The sequence below is a fragment of the Crocodylus siamensis genome, chromosome 4 (genome assembly GCF_052110815.1).
Source record: "Crocodylus siamensis isolate JL-2025a chromosome 4, ASM5211081v1, whole genome shotgun sequence".
In the NCBI taxonomy this organism is placed as follows: domain Eukaryota; kingdom Metazoa; phylum Chordata; order Crocodylia; family Crocodylidae; genus Crocodylus; species Crocodylus siamensis.
In genome coordinates this window covers 66,591,644-66,607,128 of record NC_143398.1, presented here as the reverse complement: position 1 = coordinate 66,607,128, position 15,485 = coordinate 66,591,644, and the positions used below count along the sequence as shown (strand labels likewise).

General features: G+C 42.4%; 1 protein-coding gene across 6 annotated transcripts in view; it reads left to right on the top strand.

The window, feature by feature from the left end:
- LOC149865811 (uncharacterized) overlaps positions 1-4,581 on the top strand; it is a 33,720-nt gene extending 29,139 nt beyond the window's left edge. For all 6 annotated transcript variants that reach the window (XR_016441787.1, XR_016441786.1, XM_090042492.1 and 3 more), the window contains one exon: positions 2,044-4,581. Coding sequence is in view for 3 of the 6 variants with exons in the window: in XM_090042492.1 (XP_089898618.1) it covers positions 2,044-2,103 (60 nt within the window). In the remaining 3 variants the exon portion in view is untranslated. The remainder of the gene's footprint in view (positions 1-2,043) is intronic.
- Positions 4,582-15,485: the final 10,904 nt, after the last annotated feature.

Sequence of the window (15,485 nt, the reverse complement as noted above, 5' to 3'; positions counted from 1 at the left end):
GTCACTTACAAAAAAAAAGCTGTCAGAAACCCAGACTGAGGTTTTCAAAAACAACTAGTGCCCAAGTGGAATCACCTTCAACATTTTTCAGAAGGTGGATATCCAATGCCTTCTAAAATCAGGCCCTGTACAATCTTTTCAGTTGGACGCCCAAAGCTTGACACACACCCAGAGTTGTGAGCTACCTTAGAAAATGTTTGCTCTGAAGTCTGCTACCAAAAGTGCTCTCTACTACACAAGGCAGACAAGGTTATTTGGGTGAATCTGATATCTTTTATTAGATCAACTTAAGTAGTTGGGGGGAAAAAAAAAATCAAGCAAGCTTTTGAGTTCAAAAACCCTTCGTCAGGCTGAGGAAGTTTCAGCAGTTGGTGTGTGCTCTTCCTGGATGGAATGAAAAGTAAAGGAGCCAGAGGCTGGGCTGGTGTGCATACAAGATAGGCAGTTAGTGCAGATGTATGCACACCAGCCCAGCCTCTGGCTCCTTTACTTGTCATTCCATCCAGGAAGAGCACACTCCAACTGCTGAAACTTCCTCAGCCTGACGAAGGGTTTTTGAACTCAAAAGCTTGCTTAAATATTTTTTTCCAACTATTCAGTTGGTCTAATAAAAGATCCCAGATTCACCCAAAGAACCTTGTCTGCCTATGTCCTTAGACCAACACGGCACAACCTACACCCCTCTACTACACAAGGAGATCTCTATTTTTACACTAAGTCACAAGTAGGCCTTTTGTGTCTTTTACATTTTATACAAAATATGTAACAAGAAGGAATCTCACAGGCAAAGCAGCTCAATGAGACTCTCAAGAAGCAATAACTCCTACTGCATTAAGAACAGATGGACATCACAAATGCTGTGAACAGTTAAAATGGGATTTCAAGACTCATTCTTGCTTTTGGCATGATGGAAATGAACAATTCGAAGCCAGGGGAAATCTTGTGACAGTGACAGTTCCATTCACTAATTCTGACCCTCCTATAACATTTGTCTTCCAAACCTGTCAGTAAAAGGGTTACAAAGCGAAAATCCCTAAATAGCTAATGGGTGTCGAAGTAGCAAACAAGTACTACCCAAAGTATAGCACTTGGCTCCCACCCACAGTATCTGTTAGCATTTTTTTGTCCTGAAGGCTTTCCTAAAATATGCCCTTGATTACACTCTAGTCCTTGTTCAGTAGTTGAAGATCAGCTGAGATCTTCTCAGTGTAATCAATCTGTGAAGTGGATCTAGATCAATCATTCCTTTTTCAGACTACACACATTTTTCTTGTTAGATAGCTGAAGAGCAGCTTCCAAATCTAGCCCTTCTCCTCAAACTTACCTTGCTCAACAGGGTCTCAACTTCAGGAAACAAAAAAAGATGCAAGAAAAAGCAGCTGTTATAGAAAATAGAGCGGTAACCACCAGTGATACAAGAGCATTAACTGCAGTTCCAAATTCAAAAGTATCTAGGAGTAAAATTAAAAACATCCCAAAGCTACTACCATGTTGGTTGGGCCATCAGAATTTTGAATAATTTCTCAAAATAGTTTCAACTATTAAGTTAATAGATTTTAAGATCAGATGGTGCCATTGTGATGATATATTGTGATGATCGCCATTGTCGTGATCCTGCGAAACTCTCCCCTTAGGACTTCCTTGAATTAACTCTTGTTCCAGATACAGTAGTTGTGATCAAACCTGAGCATAGTTTTCAGAAAACCATGAAGTCCTGATCTGAAAATTTCCAGTGACTGAAAATCCACCGCAATCCTTGGAAATGTTTTTCAAGTTAAAGAACTAGGCCTTTTTTCTGAGTTTGTCTACCTTTACTTTCTAGCCATTGGTTCTTCTTGTACCATTGTCTGCTAGATCGAAGAGCCTCTGTTATCATGTTTCAGTTATACTTGTGTTTATAGATTCATGTTCCAGATGCCTTTATGTAGCTTTTTATGTACATATCACTTGTCGATAACACTAAATATGTGGTAAATTGCGTATTACTTCTATTGAGTGTCATTCAATATTTATTGAATATTATTATCTCTTGATCAATTACAGGCAATCCTCAACTTACAACGTTTCAAATTACAACATTTCACACTTATATTTATAAATTGACAGCCTGTTTTGACTTTATGACATCAGTTTTGACTTTACAATGCCTGATCTAACGTGACACCACATCAGCAAACAAGTTCTCTGCATCACTCACCTCCCTGGAGAACATCTGTCCAAACTTCCTTGGACACTTTCTTTAAGAAAGCAGACAAGACTCCAGAAAAACCTGCAGCCAAGACTCCTGAGAAGACTCCAGCCAAGAACCCTTCAAAAAGTCCAGCAAAGAGCCTTTCAAAATGTCCAGCAAAGTCACCAAATCAATATGATTGATATTTACAATATAAATACATTAATGTAGCTATATTACTCATCTACATTTGATCGAGTGCAAAATTCTGGGGTATTTTTGGTGAAAATAGGGTATCAGGCCTTGGTTCAGGAACTAATCCCACATTTATAACATTATTTCTTATGAGAAAATTAGTTCTGAGTTACAACGTTTCGACTTAAGATGCAGTTTTCAGGAATCAATTGTGTCATAAGTCTGAGGACTGCCTGTACTAATATATTGCATGAAATGGGGGTTAATGTCCTACTGTACATTAATGTTATTAAATACTAGAGTAAATTTTGTCAAACTTGCTCCCTCCCCCAGGGGTACATGCTGCTGTGGGGAGATGTACACCAACCCCTCCCCCTCTCTGCTTCTGGACAACCGGCCCCGGCCCTGGGGCTCCATTTATCCCAGCCCCTGCTCCTGCCCTACTCCCTCCCTCACTGTGGGGGCCTCAATCTGCCCCCGCCCCTTCCCTCTCCCCCTGCCCCTTCCTCTCCACTTACCAGCTGGGTGCTGTCTCTGTGTGTCTGCTCCTCACTCCCAAGCTGCAGCACCCCCTCCCCCAGCCCTGCTGCTGCCTCACACTCCTAACCCGCAGTACCCGCATCCTGCCAGGGTGTGCGGGGACCTCCCTCTCCAGGCTCCAAACCCCACACACCCCCACACCCTCACAAATACCGCCCCCCCCACAGTTCAAAAGTAACATCTCATGATTTACATGCAAGTCTTCTTGTTTTTTTAAGAGTTCATCTCATGATTTTTGGCACAGTGGGGTTGGCAATACTGTCCCTTCCAGCCCTAAACTTCTGTGAATCTGTGAATATGGGCCACATATATATTCAAGAAAATCTAGTGAGTGAGAGTTAATTGAGCAAATCCTGCCCGAAAGCACAGCACTCACCATCAAAATCACACCAGAATGTTCATAAATAAAGTTGAAGGTCCGATGTTTTCATTTCACACACATTTTTTTTTTTTTTAATTTTAAAGGATTTTTTTAAACATATCTTGGACAAATAATGCTGAAAAGTAACTGGAGTAGGAAACAGGGAAAACATATTAAGCTATCTAATAGTTCTATACCTTTAGCAGCTGAAAACTTTCAAAAGGCACAACAACTACCACAGAAGAAAAGGAAAAGAAAATATTCAGCATTTCCTGAAGGCACTAATCTGTGCCGAATAGAAGGGGGAGGAATAGCAAAGCCAGGTGCTTAGGAAACAGCAGTGTGAAAACCTACTGATGCTCCTTGTCTTTATTTGTAGACATTAATGGAACCAACTCTTAGTTACACTAAGGGCACTTCAGACAAAATACAAGAGTGCAGCATCTCACAAAATGCAGAATGAAAACATCATTTATGGCTATATTTAGACCTCTCTACAAGGCCAGAGGGGTTTAACTGAAAATGAGAATCAGGCTTGCTACTATACACAAACAAGTTAAGAGAAAAGCTTGTTTGAAATAAACTGCATGAAAGACAAAACTAATGGGTCTAATATAAATATTACAAATGTACTTCACAGCAGGTTTCCATAAAATTAACAGAGTACGTGTTCGTAAGGCGTATGTTGAGAAATAAGAGAAAAATGACACAGCACTTAGGAAAACTAAGTACCTTGGGACTAAAATATTCCATTTATCAACAGGCCTGATTGGGGAATAGTTCATACCTGCAATACTAGGAAAGAGCTTGCCTGCTCTTCTAATGGTGACTGCTGAGATGTTGCAAGTCAGATATCACAAAATGGAGACACCCAAAATCATTAGTCATGATTGAAAATGGTTGCACTGAAATTGCATACCTGCCACTAGACACTTTTGTGAGTACCACTTTTTCCCTTCTGCTCACAGGTGAGGGATAGTGCAAAGCTATTATATCCCTTCTCTTATAGACCCTTCTAGATAAACAGGAACTGCAACTTTACCATGCACTTTTGTAAAGTGTACAAAGTGTTTTCACTGACATGCATATAGCTCACCCATATAAGCACTAGGGCTGTGTGAAGCTTCGGTTCCTGATTAATTCAGCAGAGGTTTGGCCCAATTTGGTGGCCAAATCCCTGAATCTGAATTGAATCAGGAGACCCTTTAATCCCTCCAAATCGAATTAGAATGCTCCAAATCCATTTGGAAAGATTCGGTGATTCGGACATAGACACAGCTTTAAATGTTTTTTCTACATACCTCAAGGTAGCAGGTGGCTCATGAATGCTGTGATGGTGGGGTGGATGGAGCATCCCACAGGAGCATGGGGGGGTCCCCAGCGCGCTCAGCAGCAGACCCGGAAGTGGACCAGAAGCACTTCTGGGTCTGCGGGGAGTGTGCTGGGGGGCCCCCCACACCCTCCCGGCTCAGCGACTTGTGCCTCCTGGCTTGCAGGGGGCATTCTGGCTCCCTCCATGGCCAACTGCCAAGCTGGGGGGGGGGGGAGCACGCACTCCCCAGGAGACCTGGAAGTGGACCAGAAGTCCTTCCAGTCCACTTCCAGGTTTGCCATCAAGCACGCGCCCGCCCACCCAAGGTCCTGTGGGACACTCCATCTGCCCCAGCATCGCAGCATTCATGAGCTGCACCTGGTACCTCGAGGTATGTAGAAAAAACATTTAAAGCTGTGTCTATGGCCGAATCTCTGATTCTCCGAATCAGCATCGAATCTTCAGATTCAGATTGGGCCAAATCGAATTACTGTCCCTGATTGAGGCCGAACCTGAATCCAAATCGAATATGGCCCATTTCACACACCCCTAATAAGCAGTGAGTGCAATCTCGCCATAGATAAAAGTATGAGAGAACTGTCGTACAATCCCAATGGAAGTTATTATTTAGGAAGCAATAGCCACTTTATCCATCAATAAACACTGACCAACAAGATAAACTAAGCATTCAAAACAGGTAAAAAAAGTTAAAATATATGGTAACATGATTTGTGGAGTTATCACAACTATATCTACAGTACCATAAAGCCTTAAAAAAGGATAACGTTAAGGCCCAAACATTAAGGCCTAATTCTCTTTTTTTATTCCTCAAAAGCACAGATTGTGACTCTCATTTTTTCCTGGATTCTGTAGTACCTCAGCTTCCATCCCTCTCCCGCTGTGTTAAGATGAGCACTAAAAGCTGCATGGCCAAACATCACTATTAAGGAAACTAGAACCTAACTTTGATTAGAGCAAGGAGTCAGATTTTCCACTGGAAAAAAGAAGCAGTTTGGATTAGAAGTGACCTGGTAGTTTAAAATGAGGATGGGAAGTGCTATTCATCAAGGACAGTTGTAGACAGCATCTAAAACTCCATCTTGTGAGTGGACCAGACCGGTTTCTAGGATTGGTTACAGTGACAATGATCAGATCTCTAGCTTTCTTAATTTGAACAGCACCAGGTGGGAATCTGACTCACTGTTCTTAATTCCAACATCCCTTTGGATTCTACTGGGAGAAGTAATATTATTTTGATTAGCCATAAGTTACTATAGTCTGTTTGTTGGAATGCTTTATATTCTCCTTCATGAAAAATAAAAATTACCCAGTCAGAGCTTTATCCATGTAACACTCAAATTTTTCTCTCACTTTAAATGCCTCCTTCTACACTAGGACAATACCGATAGAACAGAGCTTTTGCAAGCTGAAATCAAAGCAGTCCTACCGAAGTCAATGGAATGGACATCAATGGAGTTACGCTGATTTACATCAGCTTGTGATCTGCCCCCCTAAGTCAAATGAACCAGGCAATGTCACAGAGGGACTCGTAGGAAAAGGCTGACTCTCCATAGGATAAGGGGATCTTCCCAAGCTGTGCCTCCTGGGTGACAGAAAATAGATTGGCAGCCAGCACATAGCTTTAAAATGTTTCCAAATATAGCTGTGCCATTGGCTGGAAGGTTGATTGTGACACTAGAGAGCACAACAGCTTCCAACAGTAGATAGATAATATAATGGAATATGTCCCTGTCAAAGTTAACAGATCCTAGCAAAATGATATGCCAAGTATTTGAACAAGTTTGATAATCCCTTATTTCCGTTAGTGGGGAGAACAATTTGGGAATTAATTACAAATATTTTTCATATATGATGACTCAGTAAAGTTGTGCTTAATTAGTTAAGTCTGAAGAGTGGATATTGTAGTGCACTTAAGAGCTACAGGAGTTGTTTCATTGATTTGTTCATTAGGCCTGAATTCATAAGCCATCAGTATTTTGTGATAACTTCCTTTTCTGCCTGCAAACTGTCCACCAGAGCCATTTTGGAAATCTGTTTTGCTTTATTTTGGCATTCATGTGTTTTGAGGCTGTTCATGTTGCACATGAAGTTTGCATTGTTTTCTCCCGGGATATGAAACGTAGGACAAATTACCTCCTCATTTCCACCTATTACTTTTATTCTTATTGTATTGTATTCTTGTAGTCTTAGTGGATTGTAAAGTGCCATGTAAATGACTGATAATCATTAATAATAGTGATACATGCATATGTATAATCTCACTAGCCATTTCCCACTTCATGATTTCCATAGCATAATAATTTGAGCACAATCCAAGCTGTTTAGTGAGTGGTCAACATTATATTAGCTTCAATTATGAATTGCTGTGGAAATCTATAATTTCTAAACACTGCATCCACTTGTACTGTTGCTGCATCTTCATGCATAATTTCCAGCAGCATAATTCCACTTTCATTACACCTATGGCATTGAGGTATTTGTCCAGTAAAGAAGCTGAGTAATGTAGCATCACAACAACCGAAGTGTCATAACTTTGTTTTAGCAGGACATTCACAGCGCTGTCATAAGAAGATGTGTTGACATTTCATTTACAACAATCATTTATATGGACTCAGTGCCTGATTCACTTCTGACTTGCTCTAATTTTACATTGGTCTAACTCTGTTGACTTCAACAGTTATTCTTGTTTTACAGAAACATGAAAGGACAAGCAGGCCCTAGAATTCAGACAAACTCATTTACTCTGGAATTTAAAGTTGATCTAAAATCTCAGTCTACCAGAAAGTTTAGAATTAGTTGATATGTGGCTTTTTAAAGGTATGGGTGCAAACAGTATAAATGTACCGAGATTTGGCCCAAAGCTTTTCATAGACAGCTGCCCATGGATTTGACACTAGCTCTTTTTTTGTATGTTTTGGCCCTAGATTGGTGAGAGATCCTTTTTTTTCCCCAAAACTTTTTAAAATGGAATCTGTTGGATATGCTGTGTAATTTTGGTACTTTAAGTAATATGCAAATAAAATTTACACCGTGAACTTTCTGGCAGAAGAAGAGCTAGGAGAGCTACACAGGAGATATAACATGTAAGATTATAAAGTATTGCTTCTTCCTTGCCTTTCATTTATTCTTCCCAGACAAACTTCACCTTTATCTTTGGTACCTCCTTCTCCCTCTTCCATCTCCATCCTTCACCCTCAGCAACTTCAGCTTTCACAATGATGCCCTGTCTCATGCATTAACTACCCACCTCCAAACATCATCTCCTTATTTGATCTCGAGCAGTCAGTGTGGGAGAGGAGATATCTTTTATTAGACCAACTAGATAGTTGCAAAAAAAATCCTTATTTGCAAGCTTTCTGGCTCTCATGCCCTTCCTCATGCAAAGGAAAATGCAAAGTTTGTAAAGTTTCTCCCAGGTAGAAATGAAACTTTATATTGTACAGGAGAGCTGGAGGGTGGTACAAGTTTTCCTAGCTGGAAAAGGTCATTTTATGCAAATTAGGCTCAGATAAAAGGTATTTGATCTCAAGAATCCAGGTTGTATTTGATCTCAAAAAGTATTTGATCTAAAAAAAGTATTTGATCTCAAAGCATTCTTCAAACTTCTCCAACTCTGACCTCTTGTTTCCATGTTACTGCTTTCTCAGTCCTTAAGTACCCTCTAACTCACTGATGAGATGACTATGCTGCTCTCTTTATCCTCCTCTCTGCTGTCTCTTCTCTCTGTTAAATCCATTGTACTTCTACTCTTGACTCCTTTGTTTCTTTCCCACTATAAAGTCCATTCCTCAACTGTGATCTATACAGATCAACAACTCTGACATTTCCTCCCCAATATCTTCCTCCTCTGCTGCTGAATGCCTCCTAAAATGTTCACTGCTCCTACTTCCTCATTCTCCTGCAGATTATTGTACTGCCTCCTTGAAAGGAAAGACTGACATAGCGTGTTGCCTGTAAAAGTGTTGGGCAGTCAAAACTCTAATATACAAATATTGTATATTAAATATATATACACACATATATACATATACCTACATATACATATGTGTGTGTGTGTATATACATATACACACACACACACATATACATATATGTTAAATATTAAAGACACTCTCATTGACCCAGAGGAACAGATTTCTACCTTCGGCTTCCTCTGTGCAAAAATGAAGTTTATTTTCTATCTATGAGGACTTTTTACTATCTGAGCCTGAGGAAGGGTATATATGCTGAAAACCTTGCAGAAAAATAATATTTTTTTTTTTGCAATTTCTTAGTTGGTCTAATAAAAGGTATCATCTCTGAACCAAAAGTTCTGGAGTTTCTTTTTGTCTCAGATCCACATGGCTACCAAATACATCCCTAAAATATAGGCATTGGTCTACTCTGACCTCAGATACTATACCCTCCTTCCTTCTACTCTATGTACACATACTACTCTCATCTAATTCAACCCAAACAGACCATAGTATCCCTCCCTTTCATTATTTTGAGTTAAAGCTACTTCAGCTCACCATCAAAACACTTTACAACGCTGCCTGTTCTTGTTTACCCAATCTTGTCTTTTATTTCATTGTCCTCCCCCTTGCTTTCTGCTAAACTCATTTCTGCTAAGCATAATGCCAAGCTCATTCACCCATTTATCAGCTTCTCACACAAACACCTTCATGCCTAGTGCTATACTCCCACACAGAAACAGGCTCCCAGGTTGATCAATAAGGCCTCTCATCTTTCAAACCTCACAAACTCACTCTTGCCATGACACCTAGGAGTCAACAAGTTAGTGATGGGTGAAGAGGCAGACAGTTAACACTTACCTTATATATTTATATGGGAAAAAGGCAAAGGTCTGGCCTTGCCTGAAGGACTAGCAGACAAGTGTGGTTACAAGACAGCAGTTTCAGCAGCCAGTGGCATACAAAGTATGCATATGATAATGCCAACCACACATAAAAGAATGCTTATGGCTGTCTAGGCTAAAAACATTCAACCTGTTTAAAGCAGCTCTGATTAGTCTGGGATATGACAGGTATTAAAACAGAGGCACAGTCTCATACCCAAGGCTTAAGTGGCAATTAACTTGAATTAGTTGCAATTGTTTTGAGGCAAAATATTTGTCTCGATACTTTACAGGTACTTAATGTGGGACAATGGGTTTGTCTACCTCCAAGGTGTGAGATTTAAGTGTCTTTGCCAAGACACTCAAATCAGATAGTTCTTTGGTTTTAGCCCTAGATGCCCACTATTTTAAAGATATCCAGGTTGTAGCCATATTGGTCTAGAAGAGGCAAAAGGAGTCAAAACTTATAGCTGAGGTTATATATTTTATTAGATCAACTAAGTATTTGCAAAAAAAATTTTTTTGCAAATATCTAGTTGGTCTAATAAAAGATGTCACCTCTGCCACTATTTTAAAAGCATTTACTATCAGATGGAAAGACATCCAGCTGAACATATCATATTGCAGATATGCTTAACACCACTTTAAAATCATTGTGCTTTTGCCAATATGTTGTAATTGTTCTCACCAAGTGTTTTACTACAGAAGAAAGATGCACTGAATATTGTTAACAAAGGCGACAATCTTTCTGAGTAGCTCTTCATTTGCAGGCTTCACCCTCACCTTTAGGCTGCTCACTAGCATGTTTGTCACCTTGCTTCAGGCGACTAGTGCATTCTCTCAGAGCTGCTCAGAATGTGCAGGAAAAAATGAACCATTGATGATGGTTCTACATTTTGATTTCTTTAAGGCCATAAAGAAAAGACAGATATACTGAATTGACTGAGCCACTGGATTTTGAGAAACTGCCTCAGATGCAAACTGTTGGTATAAAGTTTCTGAGCTCACTATCCAGTGATATTGGATTGTATAAATTCCTGGAAATGTTATATAGGTATGCAATATGTCAAGCAAGCTCAGGTTCTGAAGTTTGCCTTCAGGACTAATATCCAGTACTCTCAAAATAAAAAAAATTAACGCATAGTTTTTTGGGGGGCCTATTAAAACTAACAAAGCCCAAAATTCTTTTCTGGCTTTTAGAGTAGGTGCCAGATACCTTAGAACTACTCTTAGGCTAGGGACCGAAGTTACACATAAACCAGTTTAAGTGATCATAAACTGGTTTAAACCTCTAACAAAACAGAAGTTCAGTGCACATAAACTGGTTTCAAAATGGCTGAAACTGGTTTAAGATACACCTGGTTGAATGTAGTATTAGACTTATCTGATTTGGGTCAAACTGGTTTATGGAACTTTTGTCCTGGATCCCTTCCTGGTTCAAATTAAATCAGAGTCCCCCAGTATGCTTTTCAGCCCTGGGCTGGTTTGGGCTGTCTGTTTCAGAGAGCAGGGCTGGCCCCACTCCTCTCTTCCCTAGCTGGAGCACTATCACTTCTTCGGCTGCCCCACCTCCCAGCTTGCTGCTCACTGCTCAAGCAGGGATCCCCCTCCCTTCTTCCCCTGCCCTCCCACAGCACAGACCCCAATGGCACAGACCCCAGCTGGCATCTGGTCATGGTCACACCACCCCCATGCTAGCTAATGCTGAGATGTGTTTGTGTGTATCTCCAGTTTCACTGGGACAAAGGCAGACAAAAGTGTCTGCTTAGGGCATTTTGGAGCTAATCAACAGTTCAGCTGGTAATATCCCTCTGTTCCTTCCTTGGAAAAAGCTGTTTAAGAAGAGCTTGAACTAATGAGATAAGCTTTGTGTTATCAGCTCCCTGCTGGCTTGCTTGCCTGTCAGTTTGCTGCAGACAGTATAAAGAAGCAGGGAGAGGGAGATTGAAAAGCTCAGTATCATCAACAGATGCATGCACTCCACACAAGCAGTTCTCCCTCCACCCACCTTTGCCTCAGAGTGCTCGCCATGGGCCAGGATCTGGCAACACTCCTTGCCCCTTGAACAGCAAGCTGAGAAAAACTTGGTGTGGGCTGTTTCCCCCTCCCCCTCCAGGCACACCCTAACTGGGGACTGTGCAGGCCAGTGTGGGGGTTTAAACCCCTCCCTAATCATAATGTCCTGCTGGAGCCTGGTCATGTCAGTACTCAGCTCAGTACTGTGGAGAGAAGGGAGGGCTCACTCTAGTGCCCCCCCAGATTCTATCCTGAGCCACTGCAGGCATGTGCCTACATTTCCTGAATCAAAAGTGAATGTCTATCTGCTTGCAAATTGGTTCAAGCTCTTAGACTAACCTGCAAAAATTAAATCAATTCAAGCTCGGGCTTTTTGAATGTTTGTCCATACCCCAGAATATATATATTTTAGTCAAGGTGTCTGCCATAAGACTGACAGGATACATGATATCTCCATAGGCAAGGTTTCAAATGAGATTTCAGAAAGACATTTTGCAGCTTAAGACTGATGCCAGTAGAAAAATGCTTTATTCCAGTTTTCTCTGCAAGGAGGATCTAGCTCTTAACACCAGACAAAGCAACTTCCCAAGCTTATCATAACCCACTCTTAAGTATGCAGAAGTAATTACAAACTGACCTGCTCCACCAGGCTTTAAACTAAGCCCGCCAGGGGACAAAAGGACTACCGCCACTGCTGGCCTGCTGAGCAACCCTTGCAAAGCCAGCAGGCCAAGGCACATAAGGGAGCCCACCCCTACCCCAGCTCTGGAACAATCTGCAGGAAAGACTGGGGCCCCCAAGGGGACACTTGCCTGCCTGTACATGAATGCCAAGAGCTTGAGGAACAGACAGGAGGAACTTGTCCTCCTGCTTAACACAAATAATTATGATGTCATAGGGATAACGGAGACCTGGTGGGACTCCACCCATGAATGGACCATGGGTATAGATGGCTATACCCTGTACAGGAGAGATCAAGTAGACAAAAGGGACGGGGGGCATAGCTCTCTATGTCAAGGAGAGCTACACGTCTCTGCAAGCTGATATTGGCAACCATGGTGGGTGACTGGAGGCCCTGTGGATTAAAATCCATGGGGAACAAGGCACAGCAGACACAATGGTTGGAGTCTATTACAGACCTCCAACCCGAAGTCGGGAGCTTGATCAGGAGTTTGCCAGGGAATTGGCTGAGGCCGCATGCTCCCGGTCCATGGTTGTCATGGGAGACTTCAACTACCCAGAGGTCTCATGGGAAGAGCACTCAGCTAAATCCAAGTGGTCACAAAGCTTCCTCTCATGCGTGGATGACCTCTATCTGACACAAGATGTCTATTGGCCAATGAAAGGTAAAGCGCTGCTCAACCTGGTACTGGCAACTGGGGATGATCTGGCTTTCCATGGAACTAGCGTACCTCCTGCAGATAAAATGAAAGACCTACAAAGGATGGAAGAGGGGATCCACCTCTAAGGAGGAATATTCTACAATGGTCTAGACCTGCAGGGAGTGAACCAGGAAAGCCAAGGCTGTGACTGAACTCCAACTGGCTACTAGGATCAAGGATAATAAAACGTCCTTTTTTAGATATGTGGGGAACCGGAGGAAAAGCAAGGGCAACATTGGACCCCTGATAAACCAGAAGGGACAACTGACAACCGACGCCCAGGAAAAAGCCAACCTACTAAATGGGTACTTTGCGTCGGTCTTTCATCAGGATGCCCAGGTGATAGAGATTCCTTGCCCTCCATCAATGCTGACCTTGTGAAGGAACACCTTGAGAGACTGGACACCTTCAAGTCAGCCAACCCTGACAATTCACACCCCAGGGTACTAAAGGAGCTGGTAAGCATCATGGCTCAGCCCCTGGCACGGATCTTCGAGAATTTCTGGTGCTTGGGTGAAGTGCCCAAAGATTGGAAGAAGGCCAATGTGATGCTTATCTTCAAGAAAGGGAGGAAAATGGATCAGGAAAACTACAGGCCCATCAGCCTGACCTCTATCCCAGGGAAGGTCTTAGAAAAAATCATCAAAGAGGCCATTCTCAACAGACTGGCTGATGGCAACATCCTGAGGGATAGCCAGCATGGGTTTGTTGTGGGTAGGTCTTGCTTGACTAATCTCATTTCCTTTTATGACAAGGTGACCTATTACCTGGACAAGGGAGAAGAGATTTATGTTGTATATCTTGACTTCAAAAAAGCCTTCGATCTGGTATCCCATGATCACCTCTTGGCAAAACTGGCCAACTGCAGTCTCGGGTCCACCACAATCCACTCGCTGGGGAACTGGCTGCATGGTCAGACCCAGAGGGTGGTGGTTGACGGAAGTCAATCGGCATGGTGCCCTGTGACAAGTGGGGTTCCTCAAGGCTCTGTCCTTGGGCCTATGTTGTTCAACATCTTCATTAATGATGTGGATATTGAAGTCAAAAGTAGACTGGCCAAGTTTGCCGATGATACCAAACTTTGGGATAAAGCATCCACACCTGACTACAGGAGGGTGATCCAGGATGACCTTGACAGGCTCAGGAAATGGGCAGACAAGAAGCTGATGGTGTTTAACACTGAAAAATTCAAGGTTCTTTACCTTGGGAGGAAAAACCTGCAGCATCCTTATAAGCTTGACAGTGCTAGGCTGGCTAGCGGTATGGATGAAAGGGACTTAGGGGTCATGATTGACCACAAAATGTGGGGGTCATGATTGACCACAAAATGAACATGAGCCTTCAATGTCATGCTGCGGCTAGTAAAGCAAACAAAATGCTGACTTGCATCCATAGATGCTTCTCAAGGAAATCCCAGGATGTCATTCTCCTATTGTACTAAGCCTTGGTGAGGCTGCAGCTGGAGTACTGCATCCAGTTTTGGGCTCCACAATTCAAAAAGGATGTGGAGAACTTGAGAGAGTCCAGAGAAGAGCCACACGCATGATCAGAGGTTAGGAAAACAGATCTTACGACGACAGGCTGAGAGCTATGGGACTCTTCAGCCTGGAAAAGTGCAGGCTCAGGGGTGATCTGATGGCCACCTATAAGTTTATAAGGGGTGCTCACCAGGATCTGGGGGGACATTTGTTCACCAGAGCCCCCCAAGGCATGACAAGGTTGAATGGTTATAAACTCCTGCAAGACCGTTTCAAGCTGGACATGAGAAAGAATTTCTTTACTGTCCGAGCCCCCAAGATCTGGAATAGCCTGCCATCGGAGGTGGTTCAAGCTCCTACTCTGAACGCCTTTAAGAGAAAATTGGATATTTATCTTGCTGGGATCCTGTGACCCCAGCTGACTTCCTGCCCCTGGGGTAGGGGGTTGGACTCGATGATCTTCCAAGGTCCCTTGCAGCCCTAATGTCTATGAAATATATGAAATCTATGGAAGTTGTCAGGCCCTGCTACCCAACAATCCTTTCACTAAAGCATATTACTGCAGTCCTTGTATTATGGTAAGAGGGGGTGAAGAAAAAGAGAAGATTTCAGGAGGGACCTAATTTGAAGTAATAGTCTGCAAAACAAGCTGTCTGGAATTCATTCTGTTCTCAGCCTTGCCTCTTAGTCGTCATGTCTACACAAGATGTTTACTACGGAGTTGCTTAATTAGCTCTGCAGTAAATGTCTCAGTGTCTAAATGTGCAATGCTATTAGAACAGAGTAAACTGATTAAGTCTGCTGCAAGTTAGTACTTATAAACACAAAAACTATCCTATGGCAGAGCTTTTACTTTGTAGCTAACACATGTAGATGCTGATGGGGCTGACTGGGGCACAAGGGTGCTATAGTGCAGGGGCTGCCTGCTGACTTGTACCCCAGACAATTCTTCCACAGCACATTGAGCCAGTTCAGAGCTGATCTCTAGGGGCCCCCTGCCAGCCAGGCCTGCTCCAACCCTGCTCAACATGCTGCGGTTGTGGGCACATGTTCAAATGTTGCTCCTGGGAGCAATTAACTCTAGTGTGATATGCACCCAAGAAACTTCACAACATGAAGAAAAAAGAAGCTTACCTCAACAGAAACATACAGTTTTTCAAACCTGTGCAAGAA